The sequence below is a fragment of the Aulonocara stuartgranti genome, assembly GCF_965226115.1.
Source record: "Aulonocara stuartgranti genome assembly, chromosome: 12".
NCBI lineage: Eukaryota > Metazoa > Chordata > Actinopteri > Cichliformes > Cichlidae > Aulonocara > Aulonocara stuartgranti.
Genome location: NC_138948.1, coordinates 2,117,411 through 2,140,996, shown reverse-complemented (window position 1 = coordinate 2,140,996; position 23,586 = coordinate 2,117,411). Strand labels below are relative to the sequence as shown.

General features: G+C 40.7%; 1 protein-coding gene across 2 annotated transcripts; it reads left to right on the top strand.

The window, feature by feature from the left end:
• The first annotated feature begins 140 nt into the window (after positions 1 to 140).
• LOC309719134 (GTPase IMAP family member 8-like) lies at positions 141 to 21,663 on the top strand. Of its 2 annotated transcripts, XM_082555026.1 has the most exons (5): positions 141 to 312; positions 14,804 to 14,853; positions 15,487 to 15,546; positions 16,824 to 17,432; positions 17,986 to 21,663. In XM_082555026.1, the coding sequence occupies exons 2-5, from the start codon at positions 14,838 to 14,840 to the stop codon at positions 20,691 to 20,693; spliced, it is 3,393 nt and encodes a 1,130-aa protein (XP_082411152.1). In that variant the 5' UTR covers positions 141 to 312; positions 14,804 to 14,837; the 3' UTR covers positions 20,694 to 21,663. The 2 variants fall into 2 exon arrangements, with proteins under 2 accessions (XP_082411152.1, XP_082411153.1); XM_082555027.1 differs by lacking the exons at positions 14,804 to 14,853; positions 15,487 to 15,546 and having other exon boundaries at positions 259 to 312.
• Positions 21,664 to 23,586: the final 1,923 nt, after the last annotated feature.

Sequence of the window (23,586 nt, the reverse complement as noted above, 5' to 3'; positions counted from 1 at the left end):
GCTCCTTTCTTTAGTGCTTGGAGAATTGGAACAGCTCTTACTATATCCACCTCGCAGATACTTCCGCGTCATGTCTCGCCTCCCTAAGCAAATTGGAACGCACCACTGGTCAGTTAAATACTTTCACTTTCATTAGCGTGTTGGCGCAGTAATAAATTCCGCCGTCGAATAAATTCAAAATTAACGTTTTTAAACCAAAAAGAAATATATAGAGGAAAAGATGGACGCAGTCAGTGCGTTGGCTATATGGACTTAATGACTGGCAGCACGAGAGGACAAACCTGGAAGACAAATTATTCTCACGAGTGTCGGGTGAGTTTGCGTTCAAGCCTTTTCTGCTAATAAAACAGTGAATGTGCTGCAAACAGCTTCGTTAAACTAAGACAGAAAAAAGCTTCTCTCTCACACTGAACTCCAGATTTTAATTAGTTTTTTTAACTTCAGGTTTAGTTTGAGTTCAGGTTGAGGACAGATTTCACGCAGAAATGGTGTAGAAGAATAGTGCTGTTTGCTCTTTTTTTCCAAGGTTACTACTGCACATATTACTCAACTGTATCTGAGCAAATTGATCAAGTTAGTCTTAATCTTTCCATTTAGTTTATTTAATTTCCTTACTGGAAATTAACCGACATGTTAGCTTTCAGGATGTATACCAGCCACAATTAGTGACCAGGCCTCACTGCTACCATCAGCTGTGAGGAAGTGAGAAAGGTAACATTAATGTTGTAAGAAAATAGATGGGAGAGATTCGAGGATAAAGGTAAAAACGAATGGCTATTTTTATCACGGGGGGGGGGGGGGGGGGGGGTGAGAGGAAAAAACAGGAGAAAGGTGGGGGAAAATTCAAGATTTGCAGGGGGGCCAGTGGGGAGCAGCAGGGAAGGGATTAGCTGTTGCTAACAGCTAGCTTTTAATTTTAATATCTAGGGCAGATGCACCTGGGGTGCTGGGCTGGACTTCCGCCCACTCCTGAAATCTAACAGGGAGGCGAACCAAGTAAAACTGCATTTTCTTTGCCCCTGGACTACCTGTATATGCAGGGATTTCATATTTGTCATTGTGTCACCATCCCTGGGACCTTTGCACTTACATGCCAGTTACAACTTATGGCTCTTATCTGATTTTCATGAATTTCTTTGGGATAGTTGCTTCCTCCCTCTAACTTTGATGCCATCTCTCCCCCATTTTTTTCTTTATTTATATAGCTAGTGTAAGATTTACACCTTAATCTAAGGCACTTCTGATATTTCTGAATCATATTAACTGGAGCTTTATTGCAGTACTCTTGGGTGACTTCTGGGCACGTTTCTAACACAGATACACTGCTTTAACTTAAATGAGGACAATCAATGGGAAACTTTCCAGAGAGAACAGATAAATACATTGAATCCTCTGATTATTAACCCTTTAAGACCTACCATAGAACCAAGTCCGCCAGAGCTTATATTATATTTTTACATGCTGTGGAGCCATTTTTGGGAGCATTTCAAGTTGCTATACATCAATACAACCATTACAGCCCAGATTTTAATAATATGTATTCATTAAGTGCATAGTAATTACATAAATTGCAAAAAAGTGCAATAAACTACAAAAAAATTGAAAATCGTTTTTGATTTTTTAACATAAATTTGTAGTTAGAGGCTTATCCCTCAAAACTGTAAATACAAAAAAGTTGCACAAAATAGTTTCCCACCACAGGAAATTTATTTTGAGTGTCTTCATAGTTTTATTTTTGAAATACACCAATTTTTATATTCTGCAGGAAAAACGAAAATAAATATTATACTGCAAATTTGCAAAAAAGCAGCATATGCATCAAAATAAACTATTTCCAGCAGTGCAATATGAGTCCTAAGCATCCCAGAAACGACACAGAAAGTCATAAAGTCAAAGATAACTTTTAAAAAGAGCAGTATAGGCCCTGAGGCCCTGATCGCAAAAAAGACTACATTTCCGCGAAAATGACGTCACTTCCGGTTTCGGCCAGGTAATGGCGGAAATGCAAAAGTTCGCGCTGACGTCTATTCCAACGTAGGAAGTGTTTTGAACAGCTGATCGGACCGGCAAAGCGTGTTTCTGGAATATTATGTTTTTGTTCCTGCAAGCGCTTTTTATGCAGTTTTTGCAAAGCTTTATGTGGAAGGAAACCGTGACCTAGGACAAGCTGATGGCACAATATGTAAGTACAACTCCTCCGGTTTCATATGCAAAAAAAATTTTTGCGCTAGCTTATGTGGTTGCAGAGCTACCGGGATTTAAAAATAGTTACGCATAACAGAGCGTTCCCGCTCCGATCGGCTCTAAAGGGTTAAAGAGCTGCTTGTGTTAAGGTGTACTTCATGATATTAGGATAGACTTCTCATCTTAGTCCTGATTTTGATTGATATTTGTTCCATATTTCTAGATCTTAGACATATTGATGTAGTACCAGAGTACAGTTTCATCACTGATCTCGAGGGTAGATTTATCTTAAATACATTACATGCCTCCATTTAAAAATTACAAAACATATGAAACTATAGTCATCAGTACACCTGACTCTTATGACTTTTAGGGACATTTCTAACACACAACCACTCTACTTTAACATAAATGAGGACGTTCAATGGGAAACTTTCCTTAGGGAACTGGTAAATACAATGAAGTCTGCGTTGACAGAACATCGCTAGTGCACCATGTGTCATTAACCCCACAAGTGTTTCCCATGGCACCTTCATTTCAGTTAGACATTTGGAAACCTCTCCAAATATTTCCTTCCTTGTGCCATGCATTGATTTTAATCCTAAAAGTTCCTTCATAACACCGAGATTTGAGTCTATTCCACGGTTGAAGACTGAAAGCTGAATAGTATCAGAGGCTTCGCTGCTCTCCATAATTAACCTTAGTGTGTGAAGAGGACTCTCTCTTACATTATACATGCTTCCCTTAAGCAGTATCATCAGAAGACATAGTATACATCAGGGGTCGGAAACCTTTCTGATGATGAGTGCCATCTAAAATGTGCCATATGATTGCTAAGCAATAAATTTAATAACGCTCTATATGGAACCACTTTATAGAATTATACTTGTTCACAGATGTTGGCAGCTATCAGCGAATAGTTATCAGCTATTTGGAAACAAAAAAAATACTTTTTATCCATAACAGCAAATGAACTGTATAAGAGAAAATGCAAATGCTATTTATGGTCTCCTCACAACAATGATAAGAAAAATAAACTGGGCCAATATGGCATGTTTGTTAATACAGAGACACACATGTTAATGTGATCTCTGGGCTCCCACAAAGAGACACAGGTCTCCGAGTGTCCAGCATTCAGAGGCTACCTGAGGACTCATGTGAGAGAAAATCTGCTCACACAGACATGTAGAGCCAAATACTGTCAGTAAGGCCTCTTGTTACGTTTCGGTGTGTCAGTGTTTTGTTTTTGCATGACTTATGTATTTCCTGCTTTACTTTGAAAGTCTGTGTTATCTTAGTGTGTTCAGTTTACATTTTCCCTGTCTCGTCAGTTCTAATTTGCCCCAGCTGTGTTTCCCTCCTGTGGTCCATTTCCTGATTGCTCCCTCTATGTATTTAAACCCTGTGTTTCAGTGTGTCATGGTCGCGATCTCCCCCGTGTTGTAAATAGTTTGGTGTTTTGTTGTAAATAAATAGTCTGTTGTAAAATAGTTGTGAATGGGTTTGTTAATACTTTCGTCATGGGATATTTTCGTTTTGGGATTTTGGTGGAGAGCCTTCGTGGTTTTATTTTCCTTATTTTTGTTTTCCTGCGTTGCACCCCGGTTGCCTAGGCCGGGGTGTAACATATGGGGGCTCGTCCGGGATCGCTGGAGGGTCCGAAGGAGGGACAGCTTCGGCCTTCTGTCTTCGCTGGAGGGTCCGAGGGACCGCTCCAGCCTTCATCCGCCTTCGCTGGAGGATCCGAGGGACCGCTCCAGCCTTCTGCAGCTGGTGGGCTGCGTGTCCGTGTGTGCAGCTGGTGGGCTGCGTGTCCGTGTGTGCAGCTGGTGGGCTGCGTGTCCGTGTGTGCAGCTAGTGAGCTGCTCATCCGCCTTCGCTGGAGCGTCCAAGGGACCGCTCCAGCCTTCATCCGCCTCTGCTGGAGGGTCCGGGGGACCGCACCAGCCTTCGTCGTCTGCTGGAGGGTCCGTGGGACCGCTCCAGCCTCCACCAGCTTCGTCTGCCTTCATCCGCCTTCGCTGGGGGGAGGGTCCGTGGGACCGCACCAGCCTTTGTCGTCGCTGGAGGGTCCGTGGGACCGCTCCAGCCTTCATCCGCCTTCGCTGGAGGGTCCGAGGGACCGCTCCAGCCTTCGTCGTCTGCTGGAGGGTCAGTGGGACCGCTCCAGCCTCCATCAGCTTCGTCTGCCTTCGTTTCAGCCTTCGTTTGTCTGAATCAAACTTTTCACTTGGGGTTACATGTTTGATTTTTGGGTAGGGGGAAATGTTACGTTTCGGTGTGTCAGTGTTTTGTTTTTGCATGACTTATGTATTTCCTGCTTTACTTTGAAAGTCTGTGTTATCTTAGTGTGTTCAGTTTACATTTTCCCTGTCTCGTCAGTTCTAATTTGCCCCAGCTGTGTTTCCCTCCTGTGGTCCATTTCCTGATTGCTCCCTCTATGTATTTAAACCCTGTGTTTCAGTGTGTCATGGTCGCGATCTCCCCCGTGTTGTAAATAGTTTGGTGTTTTGTTGTAAATAAATAGTCTGTTGTAAAATAGTTGTGAATGGGTTTGTTAATATTTTCGTTTGAGACACCTTCGTTTTGGGATTTTGGTGGAGAGCCTTCGTGGTTTTATTTTCCTTATCTTTGTTTTTCTACGTTGCACCCCGGTTGCCTAGGCCGGGGTGTAACATACTGCAATGTTCTGAAGACAGTTAAACTTGTCAGGTAGTGACGTCCAGCAGGTGAACATGCAGCTCCATGAACACGCACAGCTGTGGATTCCAGCTGCGTTTGTATTTCGGCAAACTTTGACCCCCACAGAGTCGAGCTTTTCAGTTCAATCAGCTGCATTTCGATGTCGTCTGTGTCCAGCCAGTTAAAGAGAGACAAATCAGCTGCTCATTAAACCTTTCTGGTTGATCAGAAAAGAAAACATTGGTCCATACACTTGACAGTGATGTACAATCTTGTTGGTATATGTATGATTTCTATACATTTTACATCAGATAAAAACTTTGTTTGTAAGACTCAGATAATTAAAAGCGAGACATTTTATATGAGAATAAGAAAGTATTTCTTTATGCCCCCCTCTCCCTGTTAATGCCCTACCTGCCCCCCTGGCAACACTTTGCTAGACCCGCCCCTGCACAGTTGCCAGCTGTCAGCTACTTAGAAAAGGATCCTGGTGTTATTTGTCTCTCAGAAACAGTTCATAACTTCCCTTCAACTCATTCATGTCACCTAAAAGGTAAACCTGTTTCTCCATCACAGCTCTGATGATTCAGTAAGGACATCTCCTGGTTTCATCTTCATGTTTCCCTCTCACCAGATAACCAAACCGATATCATGACCAGTAGGGCTGCCACAAACGATTATTTTGATAGTCGACTAGTCACCGATTATTTTTGCGATTAGTCGACTAATCAGATCATCATCCATTGGACGTAAAACATACAGCTTATTGCACCAGCAGCATCTGCTCTTATATAACTATCATTAGCTTACAGCTTGAAGTGTTTAAGGTCTGTGCTAACTAAAAATAAAGACAAGATGATAGTTTATTAAATTTTAATGAAATTTGCAGATTGTTTCGGTGAAGTTTAATAAACTCCTTGCCATCTAAAATATAACGGGGCACAGGGAGTATATTCTGGAGCATCTCACACTTCTGATAATCAGCTGTCTGCTTGACGTTTATTCAGCTGTGTAAAAACTATAACTTTGATCTCAGCCAAACCGATTTACTCAGGAACAAATAAAATACAAAAAAAAGCCAAACAATAACATTTTTAAGTTATCTATGGCTACGTTCACTCTGCAGGTCTTAATGCTCAAATCCGATTTTTTTGATCAAATCCGATTTTTTTTTTTTTTTTTGGTGTCTGCTTGTTAACACTACAAATAAAATGCGACAGCAAACACGCTCTAGTGTGAACGCTCAAAGCGGCCTGCATGCGCAAAAGAAGACTTCACACACAACGCGCTCTGCTTAGACCCAGAACAAACAGTATTGTTTGACTGATGGCCCTTAATGTAAAGACTATGGACTTTACGTTTTCCAATTTTTGCTTTAAGTTATTTTGTTATTTACATAATAATGTAAATAACCTAATAATGATCCTTATTGCTGTTTTAGACGAGCGGTGCTTCAAAGGATAGTTGCAGATTTCTGTCAGAATCTGCAGATTATGCAGTACAAATAAAATGTTAACGTTTCTCCAACGTTGTCTTCCCAACAGTTTCACTGACATCTACACCGGATGGCCAGGAAGTGTTCGCGATGTCTTATTGGGCGCTTCTCCGGCGCTGATAATTGGCGTCTGTCTTGTGTCAGTGACGTAAAAGACGGATTTAATGCGACATGACCGTTCAAACAGCAGTCGCTTTCTGAAACATTGGATATGTATCGGATTCAGTACCACATACGAAAGTGACCCAGATCGGATTTGAAAATATCGGATTTGTGCCGTTCACACTGTCATAGCATGATCGGATATGGGTCGCATAGGGTCAAAAAAATCGGATTTGATGCGCTTTCGCCTGCAGTGTGAACGTAGCCTAAGTGACTTATATATCATGTTTAACCTGAGTAGCGAAAGACGGCGGTGGGTTTGAAAACGATTTACCGGGAGTCCGGTGTTCTCACGGCTCTAGTTAGCCTTGCCCCCGCCTAGCTAACGAGCTAGTGGGTAACAGATGTCTCCGAAAACGTCGGAGCGCTTTTGCAAATATGTGGTGTCCTGATAAACTGAGCAGATATTTGAGGTTTACACAGCTACATTCTCGGCTGAAAATATGTTAAACGTTTATTAAGTGACCCAGAAAGAATAATAAGAGTAATATTAAAACTAACTAGCTGCCGCCATTGTTGGAAACTGAGCAGGGCCGCGCTATGAATTCTGGGACACAGCTTCTTCTTCTTCGGGGTTTAACGGCAGCTGGCATCCTTGTACATGCAGTGCTGCCATCTTCTGTTTCAGTCTGTTATTACACTCTTAAATCCTGCTACTTATTCCTGCGTCTTTTGGGATCTTACAAAGCTTCAAACGACACGTCGACTATTAAATCAGTCGTCGACGATTTTGATAGTCGACGTAATCGTGACTAATCGACTAATCGTGGCAGCCCTAATGACCAGCAGCTTTACAGCTGTGGCTCCAGCAAACATCAGCTGATACTAGAAAGTAATATTAAATAAATTCTAACAACAGCTGATCAAGCTTAAACGTGCTGCTGTTGTTTAGTGTGACATCCGCTGGTTTCCTCTTTCTGGCGCAAAGTGGGCGATAAACAAACAAGAGAGAAAAGCCGATCAGCTGATCATTGATCAGTTTCATGATTGAAGCTGCAACAGGAAAGGGAGGTGAGAGAATGAGAGGAGAAGAGGCAGCTGCAGTGTAAAGACAGAATAACTCCAGCTTTGTCTTTTTCCATTCTAGCTGAAGTACGGAACAAACTGCGTTCCTTTTCAGCTCAATACGAAACGCGTGATATTTTCTGTGGGACGGTTAAATTTTTTACGGGACTGTTGGCAACTCTACTAACCTTATGAATTAAATAAAGTTCACTATCAGTAACATCATAGCACCCACCCAGCTGTATAGAAACTCCGTCATGCTAGCTAGTAGCAGTACGAGTTATTGTAACTGACTGTAAAAAGTCAGCACAACGAGAATAAACTCCACCTAAACTTGGTTTGTATCTGACCCAGTTAGACTGCAGGTCATAACTTCTTACCTGAAATTCAGTTCACCTGACACTCGGACTGGCGGCCGCCTCAGCCACGGGGTGGCTGTAGCTCAGGTCATCTACTGATCGGAAGGTTGATGGTTTGATTCCTGGCTTCCCCTAGCCTGCATGCCAAATATCCTTGGAAATAATCTTGGGCAAGATACTAACCCCAAATTGCTCTCCGATGCATCCATCGGAGTATGAATGTTTGTGAATGTTAGCTAGAAAGCACTTAGACAAAAATGTGCTGGTGTGAATGGGAGAATGCACAAGCTTTGAGTGCTCAGAACAGTAGAAAAGCACTATACAGGGAGTGCAGAATTATTAGGCAAGTTGTATTTTTGAGGAATAATTTTATTATTGAACAACAACCATGTTCTCAATGAACCCAAAAAACTCATTAATATCAAAGCTGAATGTTTGTGGAAGTAGTTTTTAGTTTGTTTTTAGTTTTAGCTATTTTAGGGGGATATCTGTGTGTGCAGGTGACTATTACTGTGCATAATTATTAGGCAACTTAACAAAAAACAAATATATACCCATTTCAATTATTTATTTTTACCAGTGAAACCAATATAACATCTCCACATTCACAAATATACATTTCTGACATTCAAAAACAAAACAAAAACAAATCAGCGACCAATATAGCCACCTTTCTTTGCAAGGACACTCAAAAGCCTGCCATCCATGGATTCTGTCAGTGTTTTGATCTGTTCACCATCAACATTGCGTGCAGCAGCAACCACAGCCTCCCAGACACCGTTCAGTAGTGATGTGCGATACCACTGATTTCCTTTCCGATCCGATACCAAGTAATATTCAGGGTGGTATCGGTGATACTGATCCGATAACGATACTTTGTACAAAAACTTATTTTATTTATTGTATCTCAAATTATAGCATCATAATGATTACAGGACATCAGATTACTTGTTCTTATCACTTAATAATGCAGAGTTCATCATATAGAAATAAAAAAAATGAAGTTGTGCTATTTGAACAGCTTGCCTGCCTGCAGCACTAAAGGACTCTGTGAGAGACGTCTGTCTCGCCCTAGCAGCACCTGTCCCTGTCCTCCTCTTCAGTTCGCCTCAACATACGCTCGTCATATTCTGTGATATGATTTACTTTGAGGTGTTTGACAAGGTTAGTGATGTTGCCACAACCATACATGCCAACCTTCCCAATTTTTCCGAGAGAATACCGAATTTCAGTGCCCTCCCGAAAATCTCCCGGAGCCTCCATTCTCCCGAATTTCGCCCGATTTTCTAGGACAACAAAATTGAAAAACCATATCGCAGAATTCATAGCGCGGCCGAGCCAATTCCAGTTTCCCACAATGGCGGCAGCAACTTAGTTTTAATATTACTCTTATTTCTCTTTCTGGGTCGCAAAAAAACTTTTAACATATTTTCAGGTGAGAATGTAGCTGTGCAAACTTCAAATATCTGAGCCGACACATCGTCTTCAAACCCCCGCGGTCTTTCACTACTCGGGTCAAACATGATATATAAGTCACTTTGATAACTTAAAAATGTTCTTGTTTGGCTTTTTCAGTGTTTTATTTGTTCGTGAGTAAATCGGTTTGGCTGAGATTAAAGTTATTAGATTTGATTAAATTAAATTTAACTTTATTAATCCTTCGGAAGGCTTCCTCCGGGGTTTTCACACAGCTGAATAAACGTCAAACAGAAAATGATTAAACAGAAGTGTGAGACGGTCGAGAGTTTACGTCAGTGCCGGTTATACTTTAGATAGCAAGGAGCAGACGGCAGAGTTTCACTCCACCGAGGGAGCTCGTGATGTACTACCCAGCTTTCTTTAGACCGCGAAGGCCGGGTCCTCAGGTGGAAGCAGCCTCTGAATTTGGACACCCCCGCTGTTTCCGGGCCGGCCAATAATAACGGTGACATGTAACGTATTTTATCCGATAAATAAACCCTGTAAAATGTATTTACCCCCCCCCCCCAACAGCCCTTTTGAATGTCTCCCTAGTATGGCCACAACACCTCACTCTTGGAGCACTTTTTTGCCACATGTATTGCAAACCACGTCTCAGCTGTTTGTGGAGGTAAAATACGTCCACACATGACTTCAATTATGCTCAGCCATTGTTGTGAGTGCACGTGCCAAGGGGCTGCGAGACTTTTATACACCCGTATTTCGCACATGACTATGAAAGGCGGAAGAGGAAGTAGTTCCTTTGAATGTAGACAATCCGAATGTTATAGTTTCTTTCCACTGTGTTCCTGTTAATGATAAACTACAAATTTACTCTAAATTACTAAAATATCGATATTTTAATGTGAGAATCGATTCTAGAACATAAATGATTGGTATCGGAGGAATCGATATTTCAGGATCGATCCGCACATCACTACCGTTCAGAGAGGTGTACTGTTTTCCCTCCTTGTAAATCTCACATTTGATGATGGACCACAGGTTCTCAATGGGGTTCAGATCAGGTGAACAAGGAGGCCATGTCATTAGTTTTTCTTCTTTTATACCCTTTCTTGCCAGCCACGCTGTGGAGTACTTGGACGCGTGTGATGGAGCATTGTCCTGCATGGAAATCATGTTTTTCTTGAAGGATGCAGACTTCTTCCTGTACCACTGCTTGAAGAAGGTGTCTTCCAGAAACTGGCAGTAGGACTGGGAGTTGAGCTTGACTCCATCCTCAACCCGAAAAGGCCCCACAAGCTCATCTTTGATGATACCAGCCCAAACCAGTACTCCACCTCCACCTTGCTGGCGTCTGAGTCGGACTGGAGCTCTCTGCCCTTTACCAATCCAGCCACGGGCCCATCCATCTGGCCCATCAAGACTCACTCTCATTTCATCAGTCCATAAAACCTTAGAAAAACCAGTCTTGAGATATTTCTTGGCCCAGTCTTGACGTTTCAGCTTGTGTGTCTTGTTCAGTGGTGGTCGTCTTTCAGCCTTTCTTACCTTGGCCATGTCTCTGAGTATTGCACACCTTGTGCTTTTGGGCACTCCAGTGATGTTGCAGCTCTGAAATATGGCCAAACTGGTGGCAAGTGGCATCTTGGCAGCTGCACGCTTGACTTTTCTCAGTTCATGGGCAGTTATTTTGCGCCTTGGTTTTTCCACACGCTTCTTGCGACCCTGTTGACTATTTTGAATGAAACGCTTGATTGTTCGATGATCACGCTTCAGAAGCTTTGCAATTTTGAGACTGCTGCATCCCTCTGCAAGATATCTCACTATTTTTGACTTTTCTGAGCCTGTCAAGTCCTTCTTTTGACCCATTTTGCCAAAGGAAAGGACGTTGCCTAATAATTATGCACACCTGATATAGGGTGTTGATGTCATTAGACCACACCCCTTCTCATTACAGAGTTGCACATCACCTAATATGCTTAATTGGTAGTAGGCTTTCAAGTAGGGCTGAACGATTATGGAAAATAATCTAATTGCGATTTTTTTTGCCCCAATATTGCGATTGCGATGCGATTATTTTTTAAGGTCTTTGTCTTCTGTATTATTAAACAAAGACAAGCAATACATCATATAGTATGGCCAATACTATATTACATTAATTTTAAACTGTTTTTTCCTGGAAGACAGACCTCTGTTATGATGACATGAGGTGATGCATGAATTGATGACTGACATTTTTATTTAACTTCTTCAATCACAACAGTATATTTGAACATACACAATAGTTTATTTTTAGCTTACAAACATCTGAGCATAAAGTGCTGGCAAGGAACCCTGGTGTAAACATTAAAATGAAAGTCAGTACAATGTGCAGATTGCAGAAATATACATAAAAAAAAATCAGTGGCTTTACCACACTCAGTTTTTCGACATCTGTGAACTACTAGACAGTCATTCAATTAAAAAATAATATTAAATAAATAAAACTAATAAATAAAAAATACACACATCTTACTGATCTCTGCAGTCAGTAACATTACACATAAAGTGCAAACATAATAGCAATTGTATAAACACACACACAAACACGCCTTTAAAGTTTAAAGGCGTGAAATTGGACGGTCTAGTTCTGATTAGCGTCACCGCTGTCTCGGTGGAGTTTAATAAACTCGGCCGTCTGCTTCTTGCTATCTAAAATATAACCAGACACTGGTGTAAATTCTCGACTGTCTCATACTTCTGTTTAATAAGTTTTCTGTTTGACGTTTAGTCAGCTGTGTGAAAACCAAGGAGGAACCCACCCGGGGGATTAATAAAGTTTTATTTTATCTAATCTAATAACTTTAATCTCAGCCAAACCGATTTACTCACGAACAAACAAAACACTGAAAAAAGCCCAACAATAACATTTTTAGGTTGTCTAAGTGACTTATATATTACGTTTAACCCGAGCAGCGAAACTCCGCGGTGATCTGAAAATGATGTGCCGGGAGTTGTGCCGTTCCCGGCCGCATCAGTAACCCTCGAGCTCCCGGCTAGCTGTCGAGCTGGTGGGTAGCAGACGCCTCTGAAAACGTCGAAGCACTTTTGCAAATATGGGATATCTTGATAAACCGAGCAGATATTTGATGTTTACACAACTACTTTCTCGCCTGAAAATATGTTAAAAGTTTATTTTGTGACCCAGAAAGATTAGTATGAGTAATTTTAAAACTTAGTAGCGGCCGACATTGCTGGAAACTGGAGTTTGGCTGGGCCGCGCTATGAATTCTGGGATATGGTAGTAATTTGGACAGCCTTCGGCACGTCGCTGTGACGTAATCGGTCTACAAATGCGGCCTCAGGAGGATGCAGCCCATGAATTTGGACATGTCCAGAGTATAATCGCAGCCTTTGCGGTTAGAAAATTGCACTTGATCATGTCGCGATATTATCGCAAATGCGATATATCGTTCAGCCCTACTTTCAAGCCTATACAGCTTGGAGTAAGACAACATGCATAAAGAGGATGATGTGGACAAAATACTCATTTGCCTAATAATTCTGCACTCCCTGTATAAGAACCTGTCCATTTACCATTTACTCGGGTCTCGCCTCCTCCTGCCTCCCCTTTCCCTCATCCACCTGCTGGCCTCTGTGGAAGCTCCACCATAGCCACCACCAAACAACGGAGTTATTTTTACACATCGGCCAACAACTGGCTAATTCACCACCTTTCATTGCTTATACTGTTACAAGAAAAACATCGGCCCATAAAAGCGAAAAATGACCAAATCACCGATGGCCAGTCCAGCTATGGTCGTGAAATCAGTTAACCCTTCGCGTGCCAGCCGTGGCACATGTTTGATTGATCTATGTAATTATTGTTTTTTTATTATTATTTTTATTTTAAGTTGTTACAAATTGGACAGACAATTAGACAGAAAAGGAGAAAAAGAAAGAAAGGGAGAAAGAAAACAGAGGGGAAGGGAGGACAGTAATAGAAGACACTGAGATAATCAGTTGGATCACCTGTTAAAAGAAGAAAAGAGCAAACAAACTACAACAGAACAACTCAATATAGAAACAACAACCTAGATACATACCGGTATAAGTAACAGTAAATATTTAATGTTATTGAGCAGCACGCAAGACTGACAGCGCACAGTGTGCTTTAAGATAGCAGGCAAGGAAGATATAGTTTATGTCTGTGAGCACCTGTGTGCGGGCTAAGTTCAAAAGGTTTCTCCATGTAACGGTCTGCTAGAGGGTGTGGGGAGCCATAGCCCCGCCCCCAGAACATGAACCAGACATGGAGGAGACCCAGGGGCAAACATCTAGAGGCCCCCCAGAGTCCAAAAGCCCAAGGAGGACAACTGCAGGGGCAGTCGTGCCACCTACCTAAAAAAAGAGCTGAGGAGAGCCCCAGATGTGGGGTGACCCATCAGCCACGGTGCAGAAGCCAGAGGGCTGTGGTGACGAGCCCACAGGCCCTGCCAGCAGCCAGTCGCGCCAAAGCGAATCCACTCCCAGAGGCTTGAGGTCCGAGGGCACCCCACCCCTCAGAGGGGGCCCGACCGGGCTACGGGCGCCGGGCCCCGCTAAGCAGCTGCCGGGAGTTAGCCGGGTGCATACCTGAGCGCCCAGCCCCGGACACTGAGAACCACCAACGCACCGACACTTGAGGGCATCAGCTACCGGCAGGGAGTGTGGTGGGTGGAGACAGGCCTCCACTGGGGGGGCCTGAGATATTCCCAGAGCAGTGGAGACTCGACATGACACATAGACACAGACAAAATGGCACAGATACTTGAGAGAAAAAAATTGAGAGGTGGGAACTGGCCCCAGACATTACATTGGATATACAAACAGTACTCTGACCGTGGCTCAGGGGGTTGGGAAGCACATCTGTAACTGGAAGGTCGCCGGTTCGATCCCCGGGCTCTCTGTCCTGTCCGTTGTGTCCTTGGGCAAGACACTTTACCCTACCGCCTACTGGTGTTGGCCAGAGGGGCCGATGGCGCGATATGGCAGCCTCGCTTCTGTCAACTGTAGCTGCCTCCACCAGTGTGTGAGAGTGAATGAATAGTGGCATTGTAAAGCGCTTTGGGTCCCTTGAAAAGTGCTATATTAATGCAATCCATTATTATTATTATTATTATTACTCTGGACGCTGTATATCATGCCCACCCCCAAAGCCCTATAAGTAAGTGTTATGAGGGTGTGAGTAAAGTGGATGTCTAGGTTGCAGAATAAAATTGAGGCACAGGTAGCCAGAAGGGGACAGAGGGGGAATGCCTCCTCTACACAAGAACTTTCCTTTTTGCTAAAGCATAGAGTTGGATCAGGTGACCCTGAACCCTTCCATACTTATCCTCCAACAGATGTATTCTGCTGGGGCTTGTGAATGTTTCTTCAGTCACTTCCCCTAACCACCTGTTTATACACCACACTGCATTTAACATAGCACCAACATATGGCTCCTACATCTTACATTCATTGTATCTCTTTCCAACAGTTACTGAGGTCAACAGTTGAATAACAGTGACAATATGGCAGAATCATTTGGTAAGTCAAGTCACAGTTTGTCACACGTCAAGTAATTGTCAGTTACTTTCTTTTGCTAGCAGTTTTCCACAATAATTGAACAATTTCTCAGTTTCTCCTGATTTAAGACAGGAACAAAGACACGAAAAGACATTACTATAGGTTAATATTGAGCAGCAAGTGATGTACCAAATAAACTTTATATGTGCACACTGATGTAATGCTCTATCAATTCAGTGCAAAATTTGCAGGCACCATTCATGCAGGGACAGGTAAAGATATATGAGTAAGTGAGTGAGTAAGTCTGGGCTACTCTAAAGAAAACATGTACCAGAGTGAAGATGTTTGCTATCCAGCTTATACTGGTTCATGATACACAATGTTCAGACACAAAATCTTTCAGACAAAGTCATTTGAATGACTTTAGTTAACTAGTTTACATTCTATGTGTTACGTAGGATACCTTAATGACGTATTTCACAAAAAAATATTATTTTTTTTTCTAAAACTTTAAGCTCCTGACCCTAGTTGTGCTTTCAGCTGTAAAGAAGTGCTTTTCTTATCTGCATATAGCTGTAGTTGCTGTCACATAAGACCCTAATAATAGTAATAATATTAGTAATACATAATTATCTTTATTTTTTTCTGTTGTAGTCAAACAAGGCACTTTTTCTAAAAGGCGCAGAGGCAGCTATGGACTTCTACCACCTAACAGTAAGTTTTTGAAGAAAACATTGCTATTGACATAATTTGTCAGTGGACAGAAACACTTAATCTATAAAGGCTCATTTACATCATGGAGCCCTGCTCTAAAAACAATATAGATGTAACTCTATGTAGCTGGATTTCAGAACAGTACTGTCATCGGGTTGGTTGCGGCTAATAAACTTACATTAGTTATTGTTAGCTAACTTGTAAGAGAACAAATAACTCAGAGGAAAATAAGGACACTAAAACCTTTCATGTTAAAGCTGAGAATATACTGTCCACTTTCACTCTCTGTCTCTTTAGCAGTAAGTGGCTCTATGTTGTTTGCTGCACTGAAACAGGAAAACCCAGCTATTGGCTTTAATGTTCAGTTTTGTAAGGCACTTTATAAATAAGAGCAGAGTGGAGAAGTGCCTGTTTGAGCCCGTTGACAGCTGGTTCACTGGATTGACAGAAACAGATTTTTCCTCCCTGGCCGAGTGCACTGACCGGTGCAATCAGCACTATTTTATCCAATAAAATAGTTTTTCTTTTCCCAAGCAGTTTACAACATAACAGCTCACTATGTGCACATCACAACCACAAACATAAGTATGTTTCATACACAAGGATGCTTTAGCACACAAAAAACTATTTTTACCTACTTTTTAAAAAATTTCTCAAGATTCAAGAAGTTTATTGTCATGTACACTGCAGAACACACGTGGTTACTCAAAGCAATTAAATTCTTACTTTGCAGGTTCCCTTCACACAATATATATAAACAAACAACCAACAAAAATAAAGAATAAACTTAACTCTGATATAGAAAATAATTTTAAAAAGCAAAACAAGTGCTTTTGCAGCACTTGTAGCTTATGTGTGGGTGTAATCAGAATTTAAAGTGCAACACTGTCACAGTGGTAATACAAACAGAGTATGCAATAAAATAAATTGTTTATATTGTATGAAGTTGTGTTATGTCATATATAAATGTACAAAATTGCAAATTTACAGATGGAAGATAATTACAGTTCAGCAATTAGTCATTGATTCAGTAGGCTGATGGCCTTACGTCAGTTACAGCACATAGCATTCAGGTACCAACAGTCATTCCTCTTCATCACATAGATGAAAATGGAAGTTTAAAATACCTTAATTTGTTTTTCAGACCTGAAAAATAATTTCTCTATCCAACAATTTCTTTTTACTGAAGTTTCTTTGGCTGAAGGGCCTGTAACCTGGAAATTGATGTAAAAGATGTAAAAGAAATATATTTGTGTCTGCATTTGTTGTCATTTCAGTGTCTGCGCTCAGGGCTGTTCTGCTGGGGAACAGCTGGTCTGAGAGGAGCTCAGTGGGGAACGTTATACTGGGAGAGAACAAGTTCAACCCTGAGGAAGAACTGGACCGATGTGTGAGAGTCAGTGGACACATTCAAGGGAAAGAAATATTTCTCATCAATACACCAGATCTGCTTCATCCAACCATCTCTGAGGACAAAATAAAGGAACATGTGAACAACTGTGTGAGGCTCTCTGATCCTGGACCTCATGTGTTCCTGCTGGTTCTACAGCCTGAAGACTTCACTGAGCATCAAAAAATGAGACTCTGCAGAGTCCTGAACTTCTTCAGTGATCATTTCTTTGATCATTCACTGGTTCTGATATCACCACCCAGAGAGAGGCGTCCAGGTTTACGGCATAGTGTCATGTATCATACACCTATACAGGAAATGATCAGACAATGTAAAAACAAGTCACTGCAGCTTGAAAACCTCAACATTGAGGAGTTGCTAGAAAACATAAAATGCATTGTAAAGAGGAACAATGGAAAACATGTCATCTATCATCACACCAGCGCTGATCAAAGGAAAGATGCTCCTGTTAATAGACATTATGCCAAATCTGTTGGTAAGTTTAAAACATTTTTTAAGATAATGTGGAAAAATAATTTTCTTAATATTATTTTAACATGTCAGGAGGCTTTCTCAAAACGATTTTAAAAAAAGACAGAAGTCACTGACTAGACAGGATAAAAGTCAGCATAATTTCTGAACTGTTATTTTTATGGCTGAGGTCTATTTACATTGAAGGAACCTAAAAAAAAATCAAGCTTAAGTTTAGAAATTTTGGTCACGCAGAGTAAACCTTTAAATGGGTTTCTTGCCTTTACATTGGGTAGCACTTTTTGTTTAATTTTAACACAAAGCCAGAAAAACTAAGAATTTGTTATGAAACTCCATCTTTGTAACCCGGAAAGTAGCAATAGTTATGGAGCATTAATCAAAGAAAGGAATGTATGACTAAAGATGTCATATCTAAAAAGTCCATTCAAGTTAAATGTTGTTCTGATGAGGACCTCGTAATAGTTTTTGTGTTGGAAAAGCATTTTAGGATCATGCTAACATCAGTCAGACTGCTTACAGGAATTTGTGAAAGTGTTTGTCTGTTTGTTCCTTTACAGGATGTGCACTCAGGATTATGCTCTTTGGAGGAAGCTCAGCGAAGAAGACAGCACTATGTAACTTTATTGTGAAGAAAACAGGTTTTGATATGTCAAGATTTTCTCACACAAAGCAAATTGTTCAGGGAGAGTGGAAAGGACAACCAGTTACAGTAGTGAAAACTCCTGACCTCTTTGGTAAGTCTCTGAAGGCCATGAATGAAGAGATGAAGAACTCTGTGAGTCTCTGTCCTCCTGGACCAAATGTTCTGCTGCTGCTGGTGAAACCTTCTGAGTTCACTGAGGAGAACAGAAAAACTCTGAGGTTCATCCTGAGTTTGTTTGGTGACTACACCTTTAAACACTCGATGGTGATCATCACACATGTGGAGACAAGTTTTGCTCTTACATCACTCCTTAAAGATTGTGAAGGTCGACGTTACGACATGAATGAAAATGATCATGAACAGTTAATGGAGAAGATTGAAAAAATAATACATCAGAACAAAGGAAAATTCCTCTCAGTCACTGAAGAGTTTGACAGCAAGAGACCATCTTTAAACCTGGTTCTGTTTGGGAGGAGAGGAGCAGGGAAGACGTCAGCAGCCAAGGCCATTTTAGGTCAGACTGAGCTTCATTCAGCCTCCAACTCATCAGAGTGTGTTAAACATCAGGGAGAGGTGTGTGGACGTTGGGTTTCCCTGGTGGAGCTGCCTGCCTTGTATGGAAAACCTCAGGAGGCAGTGATGGAGGAATCACTCAGGTGTATCTCCCTCTGTGATCCTGAGGGTGTCCATGCCTTCATCCTGGTCCTACCTGTGGCTCCCCTCACTGATGAAGACAAGGAAGAGTTAGAGACCATCCAGGATGCATTCAGCTCTCGAGTCAATGACTTCACCATGATTCTGTTCACTGTGGACTCAGATCCTACAGATCCAGCTGTTGGTAACTTTGTAAGACAAGACAAGGACATTCAGAAGCTCCATCAGACTTACAGTGAACAGTTAGTTGTTCTCAACATCAAAGAAAAGCGAATGATTGCAAAGCTTCTGCATGAAGTAGATAAGATGAAAGCTAAAGGATCCAAGTGCTTCACAAAAGAAATGTTCACCAAAGCTCAAATGGAGAAGGTAACAAGACTTAAAGCTGAACTTCAGGAAGTTAAACGCAGCAGTGTGGCTTCATCTGATGATGCACATCAAACTGAACAGTCCATCAGGATGGTGCTGCTCGGAAAAACTGGCAATGGAAAAAGTGCAACTGCAAACACCATTTTGGGCAAAAAGGTGTTTTTATCTAAAGTCAGTCAGATTTCTGTGACCAGAGAATGTCAGAAAGCAGCAGGAGAGATTGATGGATGTCCTGTTGTTGTGGTCGACACCCCCGGCTTGTTTGACACGACTCTGTCCAGTTATGAAGTTCGACAAGAGCTTCTGAACTGTATCAGCATATTGTCTCCTGGACCTCACGTGTTCTTACTGGTGCTGCAGATCGGTCGATTTACAGAGGAGGAGGAAGAAACTGTGAAAATAATCAAAGAGATTTTTGGAAAGAAGTCAGGAAACTTCATCATTGTTACCTTCACCAGAGGAGATGAGCTTGAAGACACATCCATTGAACGTTACATAGAAGAAGACTGTTCTGATTTTGTAAAAACTCTGATTAAAGACTGTGGAGGCAGATACCACGTCTTCAACAACAAAGATCCAAAAAACCGTAGACAAGTGTCAGACCTGCTGATCAAAATTGAAGCCATGTTGAAAGACAATGGTGACGGATACTACACCACTGAGATGTTCCAAGAGGCTGAGGCAGCGATACAGAAGAAAGTGGAGAGGATACTGAAAGAGAAGGATGAAGACATGATGAGAGAGAGGGAGGAGCTTAAAAGGAAACATAAAGAAGAAATGCAAAAAATAAAAAGAGAAATGGAAGAACAGATCTCTAAATTTGAATCTGAGAAAGAGCAGAGTATGAAACAACTCAAACAGATGGAGGAACGCATTAACCAGGAGCGTGAAGCGAGAGAGAGAGAACAGAAAATCAAAGAAGATGAGGAGAGAAAGAAGAAAGAACAGGAAGAAACTCAACGAGAACAATGGAAACAAAAACTGGAAACTTTGGAGAAGCAAATAGAATCTGAATCAAAGGAAGAGCTCATCAGAGAGCTGGAGCAAAACAGAGAAGAAATGAGACGAGAGAGAGAGGCCTGGGAGATGGAAAGGAAAGACTGGTGGGACAATAAGTATCAAGAAAGTAAACAGAGACAAGAAGCAGAAGAAGTGAAAATTAAAAAGCTGACAGAAAAATATGAAAAGGAAAAAGAAGATTATCACAGAAGAATAAAAGATGACAGTGTCAGAATAGAACAGGAGGAAAGAAAAAGAAGAGAATTAGAGAAAGACCACAAGAAAAAAATGAGACAAATGAAGCAGAAACATGAAGACGAGGCCAGAAATCAAGCTGAAGAGCTCAATGACTTCAAAGAGAAATACACCAGTGACTTTGAATCTCTGATAGAGAAATATAATGATGAGATAAGGGATCTGAAGGAAACGTATAAGATGTTGATGCAAAGGCATGAGAAACACAAACATGAGTATTCTCATTTGCACAAGGTCTCCAGTGACAAAGAAGAAAGACTGAAGAAAGAATTGGAGGAAATGCAGAAAAAGCATGAAGAAAAAATTAACAAATATAAACAAAAACATAAATGCATCATAGCCTGATGACTTTAAACAGTGCAGCAGTAAAACAGACTAGAAGAACACATGAGTTTCATACCAGTGTTTGAAAGTGAACATAAAATAAAACATGGAACATCACAAAGGACCTACAGTTGCCTCAGACCAGAGAGCGAGTGATAGAGAGAGCACCACTTTTGTTTGTTTGTTTTTTCAATTAACAAAGCAGCAAAATGCAAAATTGCTGCTGAAATCTGTCATTTTTAATTTTTAGACTCTGGAAAGGCAGCAGTGTCAGCAAGACACCAACATTAGTGTTTATTATCAGAGCCATATTTTTACACTGAGTGTTTTTACTATTGTGCCCAGCAGGTGGTGCTCTCATAAAAGGACATTAATCTTCTCCTTTTGAAAGTAAAAGTAATTCAAAGTAATTCACCAAATTATTGTCTGTTAATGATTTCCACTGCAAACCTGGAAATACTGAACAGTCTACAGATGATGTATTTGAAATATTAAGTGTATGATTTGTATTATATGAGCCACAAACATTTTATGGCAGGATTAAAAAAATAATAATAATTTCTGATCTGTTCTTTGCAAGTTTTATTAATTTAAATAAGAAGAAAAATAGTTGTGAAAAATTTACTTTGTAAACAATAAGATAACATAAATTTAGATATAAAATTGGTAAATATCAAAATACATGCACATAATAATTATGGATATTGAGGGTTTAAAAAACTTATATGATGTTACTACATTATTTTCTAATGTGTCTTTGTAAGCATTTATTTGAGCACTGTGTTTATATAAAGTTTGATACAATTATTTAAGGGGTAGGAAATGTTTTATTGACTTTTATTGACTTATGAACAGTTTTACTCTGATTTTATTGGTGGATACTATACACGTGCAGTGCCATAGTTCCCATATGGAAATTCAGAGTGAATATAAAAAAGTTGCTGGTCATTATGTAAGAATGTTTTATAAAAATAAAATGTCCTTCTATTAATGTATCACGTGTGATTACTGGAAAGTTGGGAACATATATGGATATATGGCAGACTTTCTTTATAAATAACCTAAAAGGGCTAAAATGTTGTTCTTCAGTTTTGTTGGATCAGGTTACAGAAGCATAGAGCTGCCACCCAAGCAAAAGAAAAATAGAGGTATATCACATTATAACATGAAAACTTGTTCTAACAATATATTTTTCACGTTTGAACAACATAAAAATTATATTGTTAGAATGTGATAATCACATTGTTTGAACAATAAAGTTTTTACGTTATAGCATATCTTTTATTTTTCAAACACAATATATTTGTTTGCCTTAAAACATAGTGAAGTGGATGACAGTGCAGATCAGAGTCTGAGAAAATGGCTCGTTTATCTGAATTCATTAAGTTCTATTTCGTGCTTGGACTGAGGCATGGGGAGATCTTGCTGTTATTGACCAGCTTGGACAGTACTGTGATAAGCATGCAGACACGTAGAAGAAACCTAAAACGCATGGGACTGTACAGGAGAAAGAGTCCGATCCGACTGAGGTGGCAGGATTTCTTATTGATCAACTGGAGGGACACGGCAGGGTCCATGGATATAAACTACACCACCTGAACTGCATTCAGGCAGGTTATGTTGTCACGCAGAGCACTGTGAGACATTTACCGAAATATCTTGATATGGGGTTGAGAGAAAGACAGACAGAGAGGATAAAAAGTTGGCTTTAACAGCCATCATGCTTGTAAACCAGGCTTATTATCATTGTGTTCAGAATAGGAAAAAAAAATCATATTTCATTGGCCAGAAACATAAAATCAGGCTGACTAAAACAATTCACGTTCAATAATTAATAATTTTCCCCAATATTACGCATCTACCACTGTTATTCTTGTTGTTGGGTATTTTTGATAAACTCTATTGTTCTGACTGATACGGTGCTCTTGGGTGACATGTTGAGCCAAAAGAAATGTGTTTTTGTACTGATATAAGATAAATATTAAATATTTAACAGGAAGAGCTGCAGCAAGTTGCACATCTGTGGAACACCCACATAATATGAGGAAGCAGAAATGCAGTTGCTCCATGTTAGGGGTGGTTTTATTGATCCATTTTCCGATCAAAATCAATTCATTAAAATCCTGAATTGATTTTTAAATATAAATCTATTTTGCCCAGAATCTCAGGTTGAACCTCATAAATTTCAACAACCACCAAACAGCTGAAACAGTGAATGAGAGCAGGTACACGGATTCTGCACAATGACGTAAACACAGAGCGCGCACGCGCCGACGGATCAGGATCTGTAATGCTGGGCATACACTGTGATTTTTGAGCTGATTTTTCAGTCGTGCAACCGTTTTGGTGATCGGCCCGAATTTCGCCTTCATCGTGCGTCATGCATCGTGTAGTATACATGGGGTAACGAGAAGTGATTAATAAAATTAATTAATAAAAAAGATATAAGATAATTATTGTTATTTTTTTGGGTTTTCTGTTTCAAGGTCATAGCAAATTAATTTCTCAATATATGTAACCAAATCCATGTACTCCAGTGAAAAATCAAAATTAAACCAGGTCCTTGTCATTTACAAGTCCCACAGCCCGTTCTCACTCCCAACACGTAAAATACTGACGATTTGTCACGTCCCTTAACCCTTGTGCTCCCCTTCGGGGCAGCCCCAGACCCCGGGGGTCCCAAAGTACCCCACCCTCAGTAGAGACAGGTGAATGAAAATGAAAAAAACAGAACGATCATTTGGGGTCGGAGAGTGCCCCAGAGCGATTCTAATGGGTCCGTCAGGGGATCGGGAAAGAAAACATAGGACTTGGGGGCCACGCACAGAAGCTGCTGCGGCAGCGTGGGGGTCATTGACATCCCAGTACATGAAAATGAAGCATAATCATCATAATAATAATAATAATAATAATA